The following is a 23,653-nucleotide window of genomic DNA, read 5'->3' as shown; positions in this document are numbered from 1 at the left end:
ATATTGATCTTGGAAACAGCCAAAGAAAATGCAATTCTAAATTAAATCTTAACTGGTGTTTGTGCACTACTGCAAGATATTGTAAAACCAATAAGGAATCCAGATCACAATAGTGTTATAGCTAGCTTTTGATGTAATGGAAATTGTTAACTAGATGGAAACACAGTCACATTTGAATACAAATGGTGAAACTTCTCAAAATAGAGATAATTAAAATAAAAGAAACCAAAAACAAAAGAGGCAGATGCTTTGAATTATAATGGCTAGAGGACATGAGGTAATGAGGTTCAGCTGAAATGTATTCTACACTACAAAGAAGTATCAACCATACTAAAGAAAAGACCAACATAACTCTCTGGATAATCTTCTATTACAGTTTTGTGCTACAGAATAAACTTCTGTAAAGTTTTCTGCTGGAAAGTAGAAAGTCTATTACAACAAGAAAACAACAAACTAACCTGTGGAATTCATTACAAAATCTTGTTATAGCCAATAATTTGAAAGGCTTTAAAAAGAGTCAGGATACATTCATGGACATCAGATATGTCAAGGATTTTTACTACTGAGGGTGCAATATTACTCCTGGCCTGAAGTAATATGCCTCCAAATGCTAATTGTAGAGCAGAAATAGTGAGGAGAAGTACGCCTCTACCACTTGTCTGAGACCATTCTACAATCATCTAAATTGGCTGGTGTGGGAAACAATGTGTTGTAATACAATGGGCCTTGGCCTGATATAGCAGGCTTCTTTTTCTTTGTAGCACAGCAGTCCTCTCAACCAGCTTAACTATGAAAAAAATAGAATCTTTTCCTTCTGTTTCAAATTAGCTACAGTTTGTTGTAACCAAACCTTGTCCAATTAATTAATTTTGAGACATCCAATTTCAGACATAGTTAAAGGAACAGACTTAATACGCCAATGTTAATAAGAAATTGAGCTTCGTATCCAGCAAAACATTAAAGTACAGTCATTAACAAAAACAAGACAGATTTTAATCCTTTTAAGATACAATGCAATAAAATTGCAATGTCCTTCCTGTCAATGAATACTTCAGTTTCAACCATAACAATACAAGAGCACACAATAGATACAAACTCAAGGTTAACCATACCAAACTTGATTGCAGGAAATACGACTTCAGAAGCAGAGTGGTCAATGTCTGGAATACTCTACCTGACTCTGTGGTTTCTTCCCCAAACCCCAAAAACTTTAACCTTAAGACTGTCTACTATTGACCTCACCCCTTTCCTAAGAGGTATGTAGGGGGCGTGCATAAGCGCACCAACATGCCTACCATCCCTGTCCTATTGATTCTTTTTATTTTTCTTATATGTATCCATTTCATGTATCCATAACTATGTTTATACTTATACTTATTATCTTGTAAGTGATTGACAAATAAAATAAATAAATAAACAAACAAACAAACTAGAAACCATGATGTTTCCAAGAATCTATAAGTATAATAGTTCATTCTACTATAGCTTAAGCATCTTCAGGTTAAACAGCTAAGCCCAAGATGCCACAACTCGAGATAATTAATTAGAATAAGAAATTGTTTTTTGTACCTTTCAATTAAGAATGGAAAACTCTAACTAGTGCTCTTACAAAGTAGCAAGCTTCAATTATTATTACAAAACAAACCAGGTTAGGAAAACAATCATGATTTAATATTATGACTTTTCAGAACCTTGTTATCATAATGTCCCAATTTAGATAAATAGGAATTAATAGTTTATTAGAAATGTTCAGGTTTAATTGTGTCTTGGTCAAAGTCATAAAGAAAAGGGAAGTAAAGACTTGTTTATACTTTGACTTAAAAAGTGTAAAGCACAGTCAACTCAGATGTCACTATTGTCCCTACTAAAACTGAAAGCTAAACAAAAAGATTTATGCTCACAAAACACTGTGATGAAGGATGTTTTAAAAGTTTGTAGTAATTTAAGAAACATAAGATTTTTGAATTCAAAATAAAGCTAATTTCTTAAATAATGTCATTCCAAAAATAAGTTATATTCTACTGAAATAGTATCCTGTTACCATACAGAATGAAACAAAAATGCATTTAAGAGGTAACCAGCATGAAATAATTATATATTTTCAATGGATCACGATAGCAAAGATTTTACCAAAAGAAGGACTGACTCTCTTTAGCTTTCTTATGAGAAAATTGCACTTTTCTATATACATACGTTAAAAATAGCATGCGTATTTCAATGGATAAAAATTTAACTTACTTTTGAAATCATGGGATCATAATAAATACTGATTTCACTTCCTTGCTGTATGCCACTGTCAACGCGAACCTAGAACAAATTGGGATAAATTAGTTTTATAATAGGAGGAGGTTGGGGTTAGTTATTATTAACAGTAGTAAGCATGACCATTCTTTTGAATATTGCATTTATTGCAATGGACCATAAGGCAAAGTTTCCACAAATCTTACCTCTCTATTTTGATATCTAAGTCTTAAATCCTCCACTAGAGGATTCATCATTGCCATAAAAATGTTTGTAGTTATTGATTTTACCAACATCTTACACAAAAAATATCTGTGTTCTGTATTACATTATGTATAACTTACTACACCCAGGATTTTACTACTCCAGAAGAATACTCAGGTATACCAAAAAAAAACCTTTAGAACTGATAAGCTAGCTTCTATTAATTCTTGGTTTCTAACTTTCATAAATGCAACCATTTCCTTTTCTGTTTCACTCTCATCTGAAACCTGTATTTCTCTCAAATATGCAGTTCTAGTGACATTCAGAGAGTTTTTGCAGTTATGTTCTGCAAGGTTACAGTTTTAAATAGGTTTTCATAGACTGAGTGGGAAAGATAAATACATCAACATATGAAGGCATGTGTGCACATACACACATACATACAAGACTCTAGTAACTACTGAACTGTTTGAAGAATCTGGTAACTGTTAATTAACCAACAAAACTTAGTGTTATTCATTAATATAATTTTAATCTCCTACTTACTTTTTACCAGGCTGCATATTAAAAATAAATATTAATTATTAAATAACTAATTCCAGAATAAGTACTTGCTGGTTTTGAAATTTGTAAAGCATGTTAAATGAAACACATAGACTTTTACTTTTTTAAAAAAATAAGATAATTTAATAGTCTGATAATTTTGAGAAGAAAAACTAAACCTGATGAGGTAAAAGAGATGTAACACAAAATATTGCATTTGGGTTTGGAGGACTGAGGGAAAGAAACAGCTTAGAAACTCCCTTCAATCTTCACCTGGGGAAAAGAATTTTTTTGTAATAAAACAGCAGTTCATCTGTCTGCAACAAGGCAGAAAGAGGTCAACCCAACGGCTGTTAGGCTTTTAGATTTTAATTTAGGCAATTATCAAGGGACCAGATGTAGAACCTCTTGTCTACAATATCCACATGAGGTCACACTGATGACTTTATTATCCAAATGACATGTCCTAATAGGCTTTACTCTATGAAAACTGCATCACATTCTTCCATGATGAAAAAAAAAAGATGGATTGTGCTGTATAATTACACATTTATTAATGCAGGCTTCTTAATTCAAACAGCAACTGTCAAGCACCTTCTTTAGAAAACAAACAAGATGCCTTAGAAATGCCCAGTCATCAAAACAATGATTTTAGCTATCCTCATTCCACAGGAGAAGAGCAATTATGCAAGCACAACTATTGAGGTTCAAAAGGAAACTAACTTTCAAAATTCTGCATCACTTTCACCACAAAATACATACTTAAAAATTAGAATTTTAAGAACGAAACAAGGAAGGGAATAAAGTAATTTTCCAATATAAACATACTGTGCACCTTTTCAAAAAATTTAAGCTAAAGAATTAAAAAGGAAGCCAGAATAACCCAAAAATAAGGGAATATGTTTCCTCATGAAACAAGATTTGTTATGCAACAATGTGGCAGTAATCATTTGAATTAGTTATGCCTTTGACGTTCCAAACATGTACTATTATTTGCAAGCTAACATAGCAAGGCTGTGACGATTAAAAAATCGCAAACTTTTGAACTTTGTAAATGGAAAAAGGTTGTTCATGATGTCTGAATATCTATGGCAAGGGTGTCAAACTCACGGCCCTCAGGCCAGATAATCATGCGCTGGCCACACCACCCTCATTTAGTGAAGGGGGGGAAAGTCGTGATACGTCAGGTGACGACAACGTGATGCCACAAGTTTGAAACCCCTGGTCTATGGAGATTCTTAATCATGCAGGTCATTGAAGCTTCTTGGATGAGAAGCAAAATGTTTTCAAAGAAAAAAGCCAAGAAAGTCCAATTGCCTTTGGAAAAAAGCATTTTTAATGCCATTGAATACAGATTCCATATGGATCATATAGGATATTGTAACTTAATTACTTTAATGGATAGTAAAACAGTGCTGTTACATAGGTAAAAAAGGATTTTTATTTACTGAATGGTTCTATTTTTGCAGAAACCTTAGTGAACTTTATGGTGCAGTCTTCTTAAGGGCTTCCTATGTTAATATCTACATCTTAAAAATAGGAAGTTGATACTGTTATTAATGTTTCCTGAGACTAGAGGTTCTTTTGCTTGGCTGCAGAACACATGAAAATAAACCGACAGAGAGAATCAAAATTTAAAATTTAAAAAAAAAATTATAGTCAGTTTTCAATTTGATGGTATATAGCCTTGAGTGAACATATTACATTTTAATCCTAATTTCCAGTAAAATAGTAAAACACAGATAATTTCCCTCTGTATATAGGAAACTAGGTATCTAGGATAATGCTATATGAAACAGGTTTAACAGCTCAGGAAAACTTGACACCAGTAATTTTGTAATATTCTACATATATTTTTATTCTTGTAATTTCCCTCAAGTAGTACATTTGTTTTTGTTTTTTAAATGATACATTTATGCAAGTACATTCTAGTATGTTATAAATAATACTAGGCTATTTCAAATGAAGTTTAACAGTAACAGCAACTACAGTTATTAACCTCAAGATTTTCAAGTCTCTGTCCATAGCACCAGAAAAATGTATTTTTTAGTTAATTCTATTTAGGATCAAGCAACCTCTGAGACATTTTAAGGGCAAATATCATGTATAAATACATACCAGAGATAGAAAAAATGCAGGATTATAAGTAAACCATTAAAAAGTGAAAGCTATTTTTGAATTTAAGTGGGTTTGACTATCAATCATTTTTGTTGTGTTTACAATACGGCTTTTAGAGTTCCTAACATATAACATCTTAAGTTGTGAGGGCAAAGAAAGCTTGTTTATTTTATTAGAATAATAAAAGAATGTTTCCTATCAACATAAAGGTCAGCGCTACTGAAAAATGAAATGAAAAATCTAGTCACCTTCTTTTCTTGAAGGCAAAGTATGAATCTATGGTAATAAAATTGCCACAGGATCCCAACACCGAGGTTAAGAGCAAGTTCTCCATTCCATACACAGGCATTAACCCCCAAAAGCTTCTCAATCTGACCAATATCTAGATGTGTGGATTTCAATTCTCAAAATTCTCAACAGTGATCATGATAGCTGGAGAATTTGGAGAGCTGAAATCAGCTTTGATGGCATTCTGACTGTCTCTGAAGGCTTTCAACTGGGAGACTACTAGGTTTTCTTGTGCATTTGGTTGTCCACCTTGAAAAGAGCTTATTGGATGACTAAATGGGCCACAAATAAACTAAATAACAACTAAATAAACCATCAGGGCACCGCTTATGTTATTAAATGTAATTGCCTATAATGAGGAACACTACTTTAAGTATTTGTTGCCAAGCGTCTTACAACATGAGTGCATATAAACAAGGATATGTCTTGTTACTTCATTTGTGGCAAGTCTGAGCTCACATGTAAACTCTATTACACTTATATTAAACAAAAAATAATAATTTCATGACCATTGCAAGCATGGAGTTTTAATCACTGAACGCAACTGTACTTCTGCACTATTTTTATTTATTTAGTGTTTATTTATATCCTGCCATTATTATTTTTATAAATGACTCAAGGTAGCAAACATACCTAATATTCCTTCCTCCTCCCTATTTTCCCCACAACAACCCTGTGAGTAGGTTGGGCTGAGACAGGGGGACTGGCTTTGTGGCCTAAGGCAGGATTAGAAGTCACAGTTTATTGGGTTTCTAGCCTGGTACTTTAATCACCAGACCTCTCTGACTATACCTTTCTCTTTTGGCAAATAATTCTCTTTTGGTCAATTTTGGAAATAGAAGAAACAATTAATCTTTATAAGGGAAATGCAAAGAAATGTTATACTGTACTATTTCCATAAATTTATAGGACATGTACAACTGACAGAATATTTTCTTATTTTCAAATGTGCCCTGCTGCTTATAAAAAGAAAAACAAAATAAATCAACACAATTTGCAAAAAAAGTGCTATTTTAACACAGTGGTGAGAGCACACCAAAAAGGAAAGGCCCAGGCACTTCATATGAAATCCTCAAAAATCATTACTCTTAGGCGTCCAACATAATTAAAATTTCTTCCCTCAGTATCATGATGGAGCATGTGAATCTATCAGGCATCTCCCACCCTTCATTTTCAATTCACCTCTCCCCTAAGCACAGCTCCCAACCCACCATGTCTACCTGACAAGTGACAGCCCAATCTGATTAAATGCTTGCAAAGGAGGGGCCTTGCAGGCCTCCATGACAGGCCAAAAGTGATCACCATGGAGATACATAATTACAGCTGTCAACACATCTACTGTCCTGCTGGCATCAATTTGATTGCTCCCAGCAATAATGATAGACAAAGCTTAGCATGCACTCTCTTGCACCCAATCACTTTATCTATTTTGTGATCCATTTAGCTGACATGCAACATTCGCACAAGCAAATAACAGCAGTAAGCAGAACATTTAAGGTATTTTAATTGTTTTTTTCTTTCTCTAGATGGCTCATAAGTGCAAATGTTATTACATAAAACTCCTGCTGCAGCATTAATTGAAGAAAGATTTGGTGGGACAAAGACCATAGGAGGTAGAGTTTGTCCATTATCACTTGTACTTTCAACAGGTCTCATGTTCAGAATATTGCAAATTGCAAAAACTTGCAAGGGCAAAATATTTGACATCCTGTTAGCTATTACACGATGGTGAAAAACCTCGACCCATCCCCAGAGTAATTACTGGAAATTCTTCCTTAGTTCATTTGGGTTTCATTAAACATGATTAAGATACATTCTGTAACATGTGTGCTTGTGTGTTTAAATCTTCCATATAATATCATATAGAATTTACTAAACATTTATACGTTGTATTTCTGCTTTTAAACACAGCTTGAATTCTTAAAGCCACACCCACCCCGGGCCAAATTTCTATAGTAATCATACAGGCAAAAACAATTTTAGAAATCAAATAAATCCTATATTCAGTTTCACCAAATTTAAAATTCAGGAGTATATCATTTCCCCATTTCCCCCATGTAGCTAATAATGGTAAATAACCATGTCTACAGTAGTATCCCCTTTGTCATTTCACAAAGCCAACACCATTCCATGCTTATGTAGCCAATATTTTGGCTACCTTGAAGAACAGAAATGCACTTGCCTTTTGTATAAAAACCAATTAAACAAGAACTCCAAAAAAAACTTGTACAGGATAAATACTTGTACAGTATTTCACTATGTATAGAAAAATACCTTTCAGCTTTTAAAAAGCTTCAAATCTAAATCGAAGCATTCCATTATAAAAGCCAGAATTATGTCACGGCTTGTTCAACATTTTAAAGAATGACTATGTAGAACAGTTGAGTTTATTTAGATGTACATCCCAAGATATATGGTGTTTGGAGGTTTGTTTGTTTGTGTTTGTTTTGGGTACAGTACAATTCATTTCTAATTATCACTAATTAATATAAATAACTATATTCCTCCTTGGTTTATAGAAATAGTTTAGGACAACTAGCCTTAAGAAGTCCTGAATTCTTCTAAATCTGCAAAACACTATGAAATCTATGAATTGTTCATGCTTTGAAAATAAGTAATAATAAAACATCAGAATTACTTACATTTGGGACATGCAGGGGCTCTTCGTATTGAGACAATCTGCCAACAGAGGGCAGACCAAAAGATTTGTAAGGGTCCTAAAATGAAATTCAAAACACAGAGTGGTATTAACTTTGTAAGACAAAGCCCAGGAAGCAAGGTTAAGCCACTGGAAAACTAAGCATTTCCTCTACTTTAAATATGGACCAACTATATTTTGTTCTCAAAATGACTTATTTTAGTAGGGTTATGAAACTGCTTCTTCCATTCAAGTCATGGAAGATTTGTTAAAGCTAAAAACTTCCTGCTGTGCCTTTATTAAAGCAAGGGCAACCTTTCTAAAAGAAAGCACAATACTAAGGGGCAAGCTAAGAACACACGTTCCCCACATTCACACACACACATGCAAACGCAGGTGCACACACACACACACACACACACACACACACACACACACACAGAAACACACACAGAGAGTAATACTCCACAGATAAGTACTTCTGGGAACTGTATAAAAGACTCAAGTTTTTAGGATCATACCGTATATAAATTAATAACACTGTTATATTTAAGACATGCACCCCAGTTTAAATGCAATCGTAGTTCGGTCCAAACATGTGAATAAAATTTCCACATTATTGTATGTATTATTGCATTCAAATTCTCAGTCATTTAAGAACACTCAGAAGAAAAGAGTAAACAGGAAAAAAAACATAAAATAACATGTGTTACTCAATATAAAGAGACCTGAAAAAATTATTCTAACAGTGACTTTAAAATAGAAAACAACTTTTTCAACTTTTGCTTTCATATCCCAGTGGCACCATTTATAAAAGTTAACTTGGTCAATTCCAAATAAAAAGGATGTTCTAAAAATACTACTATTGGTTGGCCACATAGCCTATTATTGATATATAGTCTATAATATCTCCAGGAAATGTACAGCAACCACATTTTCTTTTCAGACCATTTTTTAAGGGCTCAGTATTTTTTTGCTTTTCTAAATAAGCAAAGTTATATAAAATGTTGAAATACCATTATAATCTTTTCCCAAATATATTATTCTCTAGATCATAGAGAATTTTATAGAATGAATTGGGGGGGGGGGGGGACTTCATTCATGCACATGGACTGGAACAAGATAAAAATAAATCCTAGCTTCTCCCAACATCTAACAAGTTTCTTCTACAGCAATTCTCTTTCCAGCTATTAAGAGTTATTTTTTACCTCTGCATATACTCGGCATTCAACTGCCCAGCCGTTGATGGGAATATCAGCCTGCTTGTGCCTAAGAGGGTATCCCTTAGCAACACGGATCATTTCTTGGACCAGATCCAAACCAGTAATGCATTCTGTGATGGGATGTTCAACCTGCAAGGTTAAGAACTGTCAGTCAGTCAGTAACAACGCAACTTTCTGATATCTCAACCTGATTAACAAAATCGGGTGGGAGTTAATTTACAATATGAAATATGGATGGCCCTCTTTGTCACACGACGTACAGAAACTATATGACTATTATTTGTTGCAGAAAATAGATATATACAACAAAATCAAGCAAAAAATAATTGCAGATAATGGCTAAAATAGACTGGATATATGGATGGACAGATAAGAAAACGTTTTGGGGAAGTGACTTTTAAAAAGAGAACAACTTCTAATCTAGAAATTCAAAAGCATATTGACTGAATCTCAAAAAGCTGGCTGATAATCAACCCATTCTGCTACACTTAACATGGCATGTACAGGAGCAGCCTACAATCTTCCATAGAATCAGACTAGCTAAGTCTTACCCACACGCCTGCTTTCACTAACCTGTCCTGACAAGCAACGAGATTAGCGTAATCTTACATCAATGCAGTGTAGCAGAAATGAGCAGATGGATACTTCAGGGTTGTTGTTTTTTTTCCATACAGACTTATCTCTGTAGTGCTTAGCATGCATAATAGCAGAGCTGGACCAGTAGAATCACTGCATGCTCTCAACAAATAGCTGCTAACAACTCAGGATGATGCTGTCGTGGGAATACCCTCACTCCCAGTTAAGCCAAAAAGGAGAGGTTGTGCAAGAGTTGCTCTGACTAGTAAGACAGATTTATATAATGTATATTTAACTTTGCAAATGTTTAAATAATGACAAAATAAGTACACTTAAAGAGCAATTTAGCATAATAAGGGAGGGAGGGAGGGAGGAAGGAAGGAAGGAAGGAAGGAAGGAAGGAAGGAAGGAAGGAAGGAAGGAAGGAAGGAAGGAAGGAAAAAGGGAAGGAAAAAAGGAAGGATGTAATCATTTCATTTTATTGTAAAGTGCTACTGCAGCTGACATACTATGTCTTTGAAATACTATGTCTTAAGAAACACTATTTCACAAACATTTATCCGTTAAGAGTTGTCATACTTCATGCATTTGTGACACAAAAAAGGTCACTGAACAAATGAAGTATTTGTTTGAAGTACATAATTGAAGGATAACATTTTGTCGGATGTAATATCTCCATAATGGTCTTTGCCAAAAAAAGGAGTAAAATTAACAGATGGCACTTATAATTAGCTCTCTGTGCATTTAAAATTTTACACCACCATATTTTAAGATAACTTAGCTGTTTCAGTGACATCACTGAAATAAGCCCCATTCTAAATATTATATTAAAATGAAGATTTTATTATATGATTAAGACGCTTCCTTTAGGATTCAGTGTCAAATACTTGATACTTTCCAGGTATATCAATCTTATTAAGACCCTTGATGAAATGCCAAGAAAATTCTTCATCTACACTGAAGCTCTGTCCTATCAAATATTTAAATTATCAACAAATATGTAAATTATCAACATATTTATTTTCTCAGGAAATGTGGCTTTTTAAAAATCTTTTTTCAAATAACTGTAACTATTGAAACTTTTTTCAATATATCTGAAACTTCGGAATCATTCTAATTGTGTCATTTTATTGTATTTTTTAAATTGAGTTTTCTTTCTAATATGAAATATAATAACTTTACCATAGTTACCATAAAGTAGTGTTTCATTATTTTTTTTATGGTCAAGCTAGGTAGAAACTGATTCTCAAAGCAAAATATTTCTGCAGCTTTAATATTTATCAACATTTATATAATTAATTTAATCACTATCTCTAAAAACCTTACTGCCTGTTCCATCAATATGGTTTCTTGTAAAAAGCAGTTATAAAAGGGTGGGGAAGCAAAGTACATGCAAAAACAGTTGGATATTTCAACAATAAAATCATTTGATTGAAACAATAGTTAATTGTCTTTTTATTCTATGTTTATTTTTATACTAAGAACAGCATACACACACTGTCATTGTTATTTTAACAGTGAATTTATTAATTTTTGCATTTTTATTTTTCTATTTCCAGCAGCCATTTTCCATCAGATTATAGCAAATCGGAAACCATAATTAACTCTTCCAAGAGTTAGGCTCCACCAGATTCTGCCTTTTTTCCAGCTGTCATGAAACAGCTAATCTACGAGGGTACAGTAAAGAGAGAAGAACTAAAGCCCCTCTATCAGGTCAGGAAAAAGATTAAGAATTTTCTTTTCCTCTATTCTTTCTAGCTAGTCTTCATAGCAATCAAACATGATTGGTTTAAAACCATGCTCACCATCTTTTGCACATTGTATTAAGTTATATATGTCTGACATGAGAAAAAATTCTGGTTTAAATCTACTGCAAATATTGTTTTAATTCTAAACAGAAACACAGAGGACCAATTGTTCAAATCTGTCTCAAAATTCTCTATACTTGAATAGACCATGAAAGTGAAATGCTAACTGCAAAGGGACATGCTGAACCTGACTGAAGTTCATATAATTTAATATATCCATCATATTAAAGCATATGCCAACACCAAAAGCAATGCTTTTGTCATGTTGGAAAAGTATTTATGAAACCTTTTTGCAATTCTCTTTGTAGCCTTATTCAATAGAAAAGACATTTCCTTATACTTTTGTCAGGATTTTTCCTCCTCTAAGGGAAATCCTGTCCTTTGTAATGTTTGGGTGGAAGGGTGTAACTGTTACACACCAAATAATCAACATCCACTCTTCTCCAAGTGTTGTTTGACGTACCCATTTCAAACCAAGATTGCCTCAGAACTCATCCAGTTTCAGTAGTGTTAAATCATGTACCATTGTTCCAAAGAGAATGAGAGATACATACTGCAATTATTTTGCGAAGAAAAAACCACAATTCAAATAAAACATTTCCCATAGAGAGAGAAAATTGCCATAACAAACTCTTTCTTAAATGCTTGGAGGTTTGTCTGCCAAAAATGCTTCAGCTAAAGATCCATCGCCGTATTCAGGTGCTGAGATGATCATATTGGCTAAAGCTTGCATATCAAGTGTCAGCCCCTTTGAGGCATGCCAGGTCAAGAAACAGGCACCAAAAACACATACCAAAAAAATCCACTTTATTGATACAAGCCATAACAACAAAATCTTTAAAGCTCCTTCCCTCTCTCTTAAATCAAAGAAAATCAAGGTGGAACAATCTGAGTTTCTTTCTCACATCTTTCCATTTTCTCGTTGAAGTCCTCCCAACAGTTATTGATTATTTTATTCAAGTCCATTTCTGTAATCCTCTACATCAGGCCTGTCAAACTGGCGGCCTGCGAGCCAGATATGGCCTGTGCAGATTACACCCACCCCAGTTCCGCAAAGGCAAAAAACATCACAATTATGTCATGATCTGGTCCACGACGTAATTGAGTTTGACACCTCTGCTCTACATCAACAGAAGATCTTAAACATTTGTCCCCCTATAAAGCCCTTCTGCTTACATTTTTCTCTTTTTTCCCCACTCAGTCCAAATGTTTTACCATCTTTTAGTTTGATAAAAGCCCATTTCCTTAGTGATCTATTTCCAGACCTAAGCAGGCTTAATCATGGCCTGAATTCTCACATTTCTAGTCAGTCTTAGGAAAATGTAGGTAACCATTACCTTTATGAATCATATTATTCTGTTAAAAACTATTTGAATAATTTGATTCTTTATATTTGTGTCAATCTTTGTTTTCAAAAGCCAATTTTTCTTTAAAAGAAACTTGTGAGTATAGTTATTGGTAAAATAGCCAAAATCAAGGATTTCTTAAAACACATTCAAAGAGTATATCTAGCTAAAGGGTCAGTACAGAAGAACATTTTTCATTTACACATTTTTATATGTAGATCAAATGAGAATTTGGCATTATGTTTCCAGTATAATACATTACTCAAACAGTTCTGAAAATTTGTGTGTACGTGGCTAGATGGCAATGAGACATGGACCACTGCTAATTGCCAGATCGGAATGGCAACAGCTTCTAATATCAGTTTTTATGCAATATTGTCATTTTCTCTGCAACAGGCATGCCTCCCATATCGTATGTACCATATGTTATCTGTTGTTTTCTAGCATCAGCATAGCATTACTACAGTTAAGAAAAAATGGGTGATCATTTAATGAACTAAATTAAAAAGCAAGAAAGAAATACAACATAAGTTGAACTTGCTCCTAAATAAATATTTTTTAAAAAAATTATAACTAGTTTTAAAAGAGGGTCCCTGCACAAGGGATTAAAAGGGAGAGCCATTTATAATGCAGCCACTAATAATATAGATAAGGCAGGATGCAAGAAAAAGAAATGCCAAACACCAAACTTAGATACTAGTGGGAGGAGGAGAAAACCCCATTCAAAGTGACTTTCAGCAAAAACACATCTGCAATGTTATAATTGTAGAGTTAAATGGGGAGGGGGGGTCATCGGGATTTTAAAATTTGATTCTTTGTGAAAAAACAAAACAAAAAGAATGACTAGATATAGGTCTGCTAACTGACATCAAACTTGAAGGCCGGAGAAAAGTGACAAATCAACTGGGGAAACTGGTGATGAGGCCAGTAAGATTGCTACTCACCAACTTCAAACTGAAACACTAATTAGAGGCAATATGCAACCAAGACAGAAAAATTAGAGAAATGTACTTGACAAACATTCTAATTAAAGGTTAGTATATTTCTGATAAAGTTGGAAAGAACAAATCTTCTCAAATTGTCTAAACAACATTTAAATAATCTTTCTTTCCAACTATAGTGGTTTCTCCATCTGGAAAGGCTTTCGCTTCCATTGTTCCTCAGTGATCACAATGAAATAGTGAAAAAGACATTAAGCTGAAAATAGCAAATAAAACAACAAACGCTTGCCATTGCAAAAGAAATACCAGTAAGCATCAGAGTTCGTCTTTCTGACACTCTTCTTTCTCAATACAGGCAAACATATTATAAAATCCAATAACAATCTACAGTAAACCATTGCTTACAGGCAGTCCTCATTTTACAACCTTTCACTCAGTGACCATTCAAGTTACCTCAGTGCTGAACAAATGGTGATTATAACCGATTCTTTGAGTTCCGGCCATCCCAGCACTTCCATGGTCATCACAATCTGGATGCTTGGCAATTGGCTTCCAATTTCAATTAGTTGCAATGCCCCATGATCACATAATTATCATTTGTGACCTTCCCTGCTGGCTTCCCCAGAAAGTTAATGGTAGGAAAATTTGCAAGTCGCTGGAGTAGGTGTCCCCCATTCATGCCCTCTCCTCCAGTCCCTCTGAGCTTGTACTACACCAACCACTCACATATCTTACAATTTCCTGCCATGATTGCCATTGACTTTGATTGTGGAAAGCTGGAAGGAAATTGCCACACCTAATCACCATGGAATTCAGTTAACAACGGGAATTGGAACTCATTGGGAGTCATTTACAACATCATTGCATAACAATGAAAATTTCAGTCCTGATTGTTTCCATAAGTTGAGAACTACCTGTACCATTCCAATCAACTATGAACTTGCACTTAACAGAAACAGAACTGTTAGAACAACCCCTTCACTAGCAAAGCAAGAAAGGAAGTTAACTGAACATTGTCACCATACATTCCTACAGCACACCGTTCAGAACATTTAACTGAGAGGAGGGGCTCCAAGTAAAATCAAACTTGAAAAATATTTTTGATAATAAAAGTTATTGTGAACAGAGGTCTAGCAACTTAGCTGTGTGTTTAAATGTCTCAACTTAATGCAACAAGGTATTTAGGACATGTTTCTAAAGTCATGGTAACCTCCTTCCAAGGTTATTGGCAGAACAGAAACTATCTACTTTATAGTGTTTCAATAAATGAGAGAACACATGATTGACATAAACATCCCATGTGGACTAAAACAGAAATACTTAGTCATTACTTTTATCTACTACCAAGATTTAAAAATTAACTAAAAATATTATTTTTGAACAGATTTCTATCATAAAAATATATTTAGAAGAGGAAATCTACCTCGGACAAACTATTTTCTTAACAGTTGTGTTTGAAGGAATTGAACGAACAAACTGAAATACAGTCATGCATATTTTTTAGCATTACAAAATCATTTCTAATCCCACCTGAATCGTAAACACATTCCCCTCTCCTCCCATCTTTTCTATCCCACGTACCTGCAGTCTGGTATTCATTTCCAAAAAATAGAAATTTTTTTTTGAATCTACAAGGAATTCCACTGTTCCTGCTGATGAGTATTTTACAGCTCTGGCAAGAGCTACAGCCTGTTCTCCCATAGCTTTACGAGTTCTGGAATCCAAGAAGGTACTATGTATACAAAGAAAATGGGGGGAGGGAAGTGGGTGGGGGGAATAAATTCTGTAAAAATAAATTTGACTATTTTATGCCTTTTAGAAACTGAAATATAAAAGAAAAAAGGTAAAATAATAAGTATGCTTGCTTAACGTACATTCATAATTCTATAGACCAGGGTTCTCCAACTCCCAGACGGCAGCCTATTTGGAACCGGGCTGCGCATGCATGAAGCTTTCCTCAGGTGAGCTGTGGCTGTCCTGTGCTTGTGCACAAAGTGCCCCTCACACGAGTGGCGACCGCTTGCACTTGTGCACAAAGCTCCATTTGTGCGAGGAACAGGCGCACACACCTGCTGCTCACACAAATGGAGCTGCACATGCCTTTGCATGCCCGTCTGCCATTCTCAGGGAATAATCCCCTCTCCTCTCCCCTCGCTAGGCCACCAAGTCAGAAAGGTTGGGGAGCACTACTATAGACTATTTGCTGACTATACAGTATACATTCCCCCAAGGGACAGATGTTTCCTGTCACATACAAAAAAGCAAATATCCCCAGTGATTTTTTTTTCTTTTTTCAGAAATAAAGAAGGTGTGTTCATTTTAACAACTACAGGCAGAATTCTGGGAGAGGCTGGAAATGCAGCCAAGAAAATCATGAGGTTAGTTATGGAATTGTTTCCAGCAGCCTCTGAGTAAAATTTGATGTTTCCAAGGTGGACTAGTCCAGGAAAATTGAAGCAAAGAAACAAATGGTTGAAATAAAGAATTGAATCCTATATTCACATACCTGTATGCTATACAATCAAAATATGGCTTTATTTGAAATTATTTCAACTCTTTTCTTTTGATCTTTTAATTACTAGAAAGGCTGCACGTTGTTTATGCCTGTTACATGGCAGGCTTAGTAATAGGATTGATTATTTAAATAATATTTTAGTCCTTTAAAATGCAAACACTATAGTATTATTGCACCAGACAGACAAATCAATGAAACTTTCTTTCACAACTTTTACTAAATCACTACAATAAGTTTAGAAGAAAATATGAAGCACAGCTATAATTTGCATTCTAAGAATTTTAAAAATACTAGTGAATTAAAAAAACATTTCTATGTTTATGACTTAGTATATAAAAGCATGCAATATGTCCAGTTTGCAATGTTTTATGTAGACGTTTACAGTCTACTTGCTTTTCGTACTTACAAATAAGTAATTCATTATAGAATATTTCAGAGAAAAATCTGAAAAGAAATCCCAAAGCTTCAAACTGAATTACCATTTCAACTTTAGCCTATAACACTGTATCTGACATCCAATGACAGTAACAGCTTGCATTTTAAATTATTGTCTCAACTTTACTCCAAAACTGAAAGTTTTAATTTTCTATTTTTCTTACTTTGATTCATCTGTTTACACAGCATGGTTCTTCTTCATTCCATCCTGAGCACAGCTGTTCTTCTGCCTTAGAGTACAGTTGTGAAGCCCTCTTGGGATTCACTCTCAAGACTGCTCCCCAGCCTGCAAGTCTCCTCACTACAGGACACTAAATATATCATCTTCCAGAGGCCAAAGGCATATCAGCTCAGAAAAATATATACCCTGGCAATGTCTTTTCATTGTATTCTGATCATACTTCAAAACACTCGAAGTTTGTATTTACCTTTTCAAACGTTCCCATTTCTCTATCAAACCATGCCTAAGACACATGAAGTAGATCAGATATGTAGATTTTTTTTTCATTTAAAAAGTGCAATCTCATAATTTGTAGCTATTCTCATCTACCCCTATTCAATGCAAGGACCAACAAGTATGTTACTATGCTTCTTATATTACTGTGGTAAATCAAAGAAACATAATTATCTGAACAGCAAGAGAATCAAAGAATAAACTGTGCAACAGAAGGTATTTCCTGTGTTCAAAATGGTTTTAAAATCTGTGTTTATTAAGTTTCTATAAAGGAGCCAGGCAACATACAGGAATAAAGATAAATAAAGTCAGTGTGCCTGCTCATCAACTAAGAAAATAAAATACACTAGTGAAGGAAGGAAAAACAAAGAAGGGACATAGCAGTTGGATAAATAAAAGGAGTATTATTTCAAAAGGATCTGCAATATTCACAGCACTCTTGTTTTCCTAAAACATCACTCCTGCATATTCAACCTTTACCTCAAAGAAATAGAACAAATCATATCTTAGTGCAGCGTTCCCCAACCTTTATGGCTTGGCAGCCTGGCAGGAGGAAAGAGAAACCAGCCCGCTGCTCACACAAGCTGTGCACGCGCATGCACTGGCCAGCCGCTCGTGTGGCCCAGTTCCAAACAGATCACAGCCTAGTAGTGGGATGCAGCCTGGGGGTTGGAAACCCATCTTAATGAACAATGTACACGCAGAGAATGGATTTATGACAAATTCACCTCCTTCTTCATTAGTATGTGCAAGCCTACATCCAGAGAAACCTTTATGAGCATACACACAAGGGCAATTCTGTCATGCATCAGCAGTTATCTGAATCATGACTTCTTTCCATTTCTGAAAGAACTGCTTCTGGAAGGAAGCAATCTACAGCTGAGTGAAAGGAAACATGATAGTCTGGACCGAAGGAGAATATCGTGTATGAACTATGAAATGTATGTAAAAACCAGGAATTTCTCTGATTATTTTCTCTGAAATTTTATCTGACTATCGTGCCAGATTGCAGTTCAATGGGGAGCTTTAATAAGGCACTAAGGTTTTATTCATTTAAAAAGTGTTTAGGAAATACAGCATCTATAAAATACTATGGAAAAATCATATAAGGATGTAATTCTATTTTCTGAAATTATCTGCTACTATTTATTGTTAAAAGTACTCTAGCAATTGAAAAGCTAAAATATAACATTTTTATTCTCAAGGAATCAGAAGCAATAAAGAAATCTCTCATCAAAAGATTTTCAGGCAACAAAGCATTATCACCAAATAATATTGCAATCATTAAAATATAGCAGTTTACTAGTTTAAATTTTTTTTCAAGCTCATGAAAGGACTTCAGATTAGCAACCAGTTCAATGATCCTTAATTTCTATTAACATTAAGTTATACAATTCAGTTTTAGCACTTAATTAAATTTTCTTTATGCTCATAGAAGAGTACACAGCACTCACCTTGGTGCCTCTTCAATAACTTTCTGGTTTCTCCTCTGAATTGAACATTCTCTTTCATTCAGCCATAATGCATTGTCATGTTTGTCAGCCAATACCTAATAAGAACTCAGGGTTAATTTTTTTTTTAAAGTACATTCATTCTTTACCTCAAGTATCTACTAGTTTCAGTGAAAATATTTCATCAATGGTACTACAGAGCATTTATTTGAATTAATAATCTATTTGTTCTTGTTCTATTCAAGTAAGGAAAAGAATAAATATTACACTTTATATTCAGTTTAGTTTTTTTCTCCATGAAAGAAATACTGTAAAAAGAGGAAATATGCTAGAAGGTGGTTGAGGAGTTTGACCTTGAAAAAATCTGAATAGACTCCAGTATCTTGCTTAGTCAGGTTCACAGTGGTAGAACACTAGGCTTGGTCATGCAAAGAAGGGTGGGGAATAAATGATGAACAAACACTGCAGCATCATGATGAAATATGTGCCCCTTTTGTATATATGTGGTGATATCACACACAACTTTTGTTTACCATCCTGACTGATGAAAAGCCTGAAGAAATCTTTCAGACTCTTTTGGGCACTTACTAGATGATACACTACTCACAAGACTTACTGACCACATTATATATTTCTTCCTTATAAGAAGAAAACCACAAGCTCAGAGAACAAACCTCTACCTTCAACTTACTACACTGATTTAAAAGGCACTGTCCTATTACGGATTATTTATCTTTTTCCTACAGCAAAAATGGTTGCCTATCCTTTTCTTGTGATATTGGTGAAAAACTGATAACCAAGACAACCTCATCCAAAAGAAAAAGCTTTTAAAATTTGTACTTGAAAAGTACCTTACACACTACAGAATCAGCTCCTATTAAGGAAAACATTAATCAAAACCTTTTTAGGCATGCAGACACCTTCGTTTCTAGGTACGGTAGTTTGTAACATTACATCATTTGGACAAAAAGGAATAATAATGGGATTATTTTGCCAAAATAAATTATGTTAAACTGGTTTTCTTTAATCTCAACGTTCTATAATACAAAGTGTTAGATTAAGTTACTGAGTGGCTTTCAATTCAACAACCTTTCTTTATACACAAATATTCTCAGGTTAAAGTTCTTCATGTCCTTTAGCATGAAAAATCATTCCTACTAATTTAATAATAAAGGACAACACAAGGAAAAAAATAACTCATCAAAACCTGGATAACAACTCCACACTGAAAGTTGAAAGAGAAGAACACAAACCTGAATTTCTATGTGGCGAGGATTATCAATAAATTTTTCTATTAATAACCGATCGTCACCAAAACTTGAAGCAGCTTCTTGAGATGAAAACCTGAAACCTTCCCTTTATAATCAAGAAAAGAAATCCATTTAGAAATATGGACAATATATTATTTCTGCTTAATAAAAGACTAAGAATCCCTGCATGTAGAAATAGCTTTGGATTAAAAGGCCTCAACTGCTGAAAGTACAATAATGGGTACATTTTGATTTTATAAGCATAAATGCCATGATTCATAAGTATTACAAAAGAAAGCCAGTTATAGCATGTTAAATCTTACAAAAAAACACTGCAGGTGGTACCACCTACTCATCCTTAACTGATTTGAAAGAAAATAGGCAGTGTTCACCCTGTCACTACCTGAGCAAGAAATTACAAGGAAAATTGACAGGCTAAACTAAGAAGTCAGAAACATTCTGAAAAAGGCAACAGCAAATCACTTTACCAATAATGTTCAGATAAAATTATAATTAAGTCATCTGCATCCCGTGGCATCTGCAGGACAGAAGCATTAATACCAATAAGATGGCACACAGATTGTTACAATAGAAGCCCCCTCCTTTATGTATGTGTGTCGCTGTCATACAGCAGGTCATATTCAAAAGGGTATAGCTCTTGCATTCCAGCTCTGCATCCTGCAAATCTCCTGCAGACATCATCATCCGTTACCTCAATATATAAATGTCACATTGGAATACTCAAAACTGCAGACCTACATTTGTACAATAAAAAGAGTATTACCCTCTCATCACCTAGGAGTTTATATATATATTTATATTTATATTTGGGGGGCGGGGTTATGCTATTTATTTCTTAAGGTAGATTTTTACATTTTTATATGTGTTATTTTTACATTTGGGGTTTTTATTCTATTATTGTGTGTGAGACAGAGTGGCTTTTGGCGAGATGGACAGCTATACAATATGATTAATAAATAAAATCAATAAATAATAGTAATAATTTCTTAAAGTTGTATTCCAACTTTCTCCAAATCACTCTGAATAGCTCACAACAATGAAAGAAATTACAACAAAATCATTAGAAGATCAAAGTGCCCCATACCAGACGGAATGAAGCAAGGGATCTTACTCTCCCTCTGCTAAAGGCCTGGGTGAACAGCTGGTCTTTACCGCTGTTCTGAACAACAGCAATCAGTTCTCAGGGGAACCTTGTTCCAGAAGGCGAGCATTAGTACATAGAAGGTATGCTTCCAATGTTCTTTTAGATCAAGGGTCCCCAACCCCACAAACTGGTGCTGAGCTGCAGCCCATTTGGACCAGTCCATGGAAGTGGTGGACGAGCACGTATGCATACGGCTACATTTGTGAAAGTGGTGAGCACATGCATACAAAACCATCCCCTCTTCCCCTCTCTGCCATTTCTGCTGGTCTGCAGAATCGGAAAGGTTGGGGAATGCTGTTTTAGATGACACTAAAGGAATCCAGCGTGGATTCTGTAAGAACAAAGTGGCCAAAGAGATAATATGGGAGGCTGGGCCTATGATAGGTAGGGATTTGTTCATTTGTTAATAAAAATTTATTGGCTGCCCTTTACAATCATAAAATATAAAAACTGTATAGGATAAAAAACATAAATAGGTTAACACAAAAAGCCATGCGGCTCAATGAGGAGGGTGAGAGCAACGTGGTAGGAAGGTAGGATCTATTGTTAATCTATCAACCACCTCCATTCTGATGCTTCCTCTTTATAGATAACAGCTAGCACCTTGAATCACTCCTGGAAGCCAAATGGCAGCCACTGAAATTTCTGGAACATGAGGTATGTACATCATTGCTTGCACTGCTACATTCTAAACCCCTTGAAGCTTCTGGATGGTTTTCAAATTTAGGATATGTTGTAGACAATCCACAAGATAATTGGTCATGAGTAGCTGTCTGAACAGTCCCCGATCTAGGAAAGGGAGCTCCACATGAATTTGTGCAAATGCCTCCCTGACCAGAGCTGCCATACTGCAAGTCCAGAAAGATCCCCAGATTGTACACCATCCTTAAAGGGGGAAGTACTACTCCATCTAAAGTCAAGACCTACATGAAGGGACATTTTATCATGCATGGTGGATTTGGGGGGAAATGAAAAGATATTGGACACCAATGCATATGGTGATGCAGAGAATTTTAAAAATTAACATTTAGATGAAACTGAACTTTTCTTATTGGAACTTACAAACACTCAGCTAGAAAAGTCTCATAGACAATTGGTTTTAATATGATAATTGCAGGGAAGCTATTATATGCACAAAAATAGAAGTCTATAGAAACATCAATAAGAGAGAAAATTATGAAGATGGCTGAGATTGCAGAAATGGCTAAATTGATTTGTTTGATTAAGAAGAATACAACCACTTTTTAAAAAGACTGGAAACCCTTTAAAGACGTCTTGCTGAAAATAGATAAAAATAAACTACTAATTTGGGGATTTATTAATTAAAATATTTATGGGAACAAGGTAACTATAATATGCAATATGGAAGGGTATAGATGATAATTATTATGTTTGTAACTGCTGACGAGAAGTTACTTATTTAGAAATTTGTCTCTCTCCTTAATACAAAGTTATTTTTCACTTTTCCTTTACATATTTATAATCTTTTTATATTCCTTCTATGCTTCTGTAATTCTTAAAATCTTTCTGAAATCTTCTTTGAATAAAATTTTTGAAAATATATTTTATTTTAAAAGTTCTATTCAATCACTTAAAAACCTCAATAATTAAAATCATAACTGCAGCAAATGAAGTATAATACACACATTTAATTTACCCAATACTCTATACCCATGCACATGAGGAATCTCTATTAAATGTATAGGACATATAAAATCTATTGCTAATTCCAAGATGTCTCTTTTTTTGTTCATAATATGTTATCCTGCTCTCCTCTCCCATGGTATATGATCCATGGAGGAAGGAAATTGTACAAATGCAAAAACCATTATAAACCTTAACAAAAAAGTTATTTGATAATAAAAAAGAAATAAACAATGACTAAGTTGCCTGAGAATTTCTACATTTTAGGGAAATGTTCATATTTAATATGTGTATAAATGAAAAATCTTTCAGATCAACATAAATTAGCATATCAAATTATTGGCCTATTGACCATAATTTACATTACTTTTTAAAAGTTTCTAATGTGCATTTTTTTCCTTGCCTTTTAAAGATAACTTCATAAATCACATTTCTAAACTATAAAATAAAATTAAAACTCCAATCAAAATCATTTAGGGCCATCAACTGGTAAGTCAACTCCAGGTTCAATTCCTTTCAACTGCAGAAATGAGTTTGTTGATGAATGATCCCCCTTTTCTTTCTCAGATGCATAATTTAACAATGTGTGTTTGAGGGTATGAATAAAGTTGATATGTACTAAATACTGATTGGATATCCCCTTAAAATATGCAGAATCCTGGTGTTGGCAAAATAACTGTTTTCTTGTTATTATTAATTTCAGATAATCAGCAATCATTAACAGCAGGGTTGTCAAACTCAAGGCCTGAGGGCTGGATCCAGCCCGTGGGGTGCTTAGACCTGGCCCACAGGGCCACCCTGGAAACAGCAAAG

At 34.4% G+C, this 23,653-nt stretch overlaps 1 protein-coding gene and 1 long non-coding RNA gene across 5 annotated transcripts in view; one reads left to right on the top strand and one right to left on the bottom strand.

Annotated features, from left to right (window-relative positions):
* The window catches only part of PCCA (propionyl-CoA carboxylase subunit alpha), a 228,113-nt gene that overhangs the window by 127,121 nt on the left and 77,339 nt on the right, over positions 1 to 23,653 (bottom strand). For all 3 annotated transcript variants that reach the window (XM_087937924.1, XM_087937925.1, XM_026708397.2), the window contains 6 exons: positions 20,035 to 20,137; positions 18,785 to 18,879; positions 15,508 to 15,658; positions 9,241 to 9,384; positions 8,037 to 8,111; positions 2,239 to 2,307 (listed from right to left, as the gene is read on the bottom strand). In XM_087937924.1, coding sequence (XP_087794050.1) covers positions 2,239 to 2,307; positions 8,037 to 8,111; positions 9,241 to 9,384; positions 15,508 to 15,658; positions 18,785 to 18,879; positions 20,035 to 20,137 — 637 coding nt within the window. The remainder of the gene's footprint in view (positions 1 to 2,238; positions 2,308 to 8,036; positions 8,112 to 9,240; positions 9,385 to 15,507; positions 15,659 to 18,784; positions 18,880 to 20,034; positions 20,138 to 23,653) is intronic.
* Positions 9,984 to 21,868, top strand: LOC148125162 (uncharacterized). 2 transcript variants are annotated; one of them, XR_015744437.1, is made up of 3 exons: positions 9,984 to 10,096; positions 11,391 to 11,544; positions 21,786 to 21,868. It is a non-coding gene; the product is annotated as an uncharacterized LOC148125162 (long non-coding RNA). The 2 variants fall into 2 exon arrangements; XR_015744436.1 differs by lacking the exon at positions 21,786 to 21,868 and adding an exon at positions 17,063 to 17,644.

Source organism: Pseudonaja textilis, chromosome 8 (assembly GCF_049901715.1).
Source record: "Pseudonaja textilis isolate UNSWEBS1 chromosome 8, rPseTex1.2, whole genome shotgun sequence".
Classification (NCBI taxonomy): domain Eukaryota; kingdom Metazoa; phylum Chordata; class Lepidosauria; order Squamata; family Elapidae; genus Pseudonaja; species Pseudonaja textilis.
This window is presented reverse-complemented; position numbering and strand designations above follow the sequence as displayed.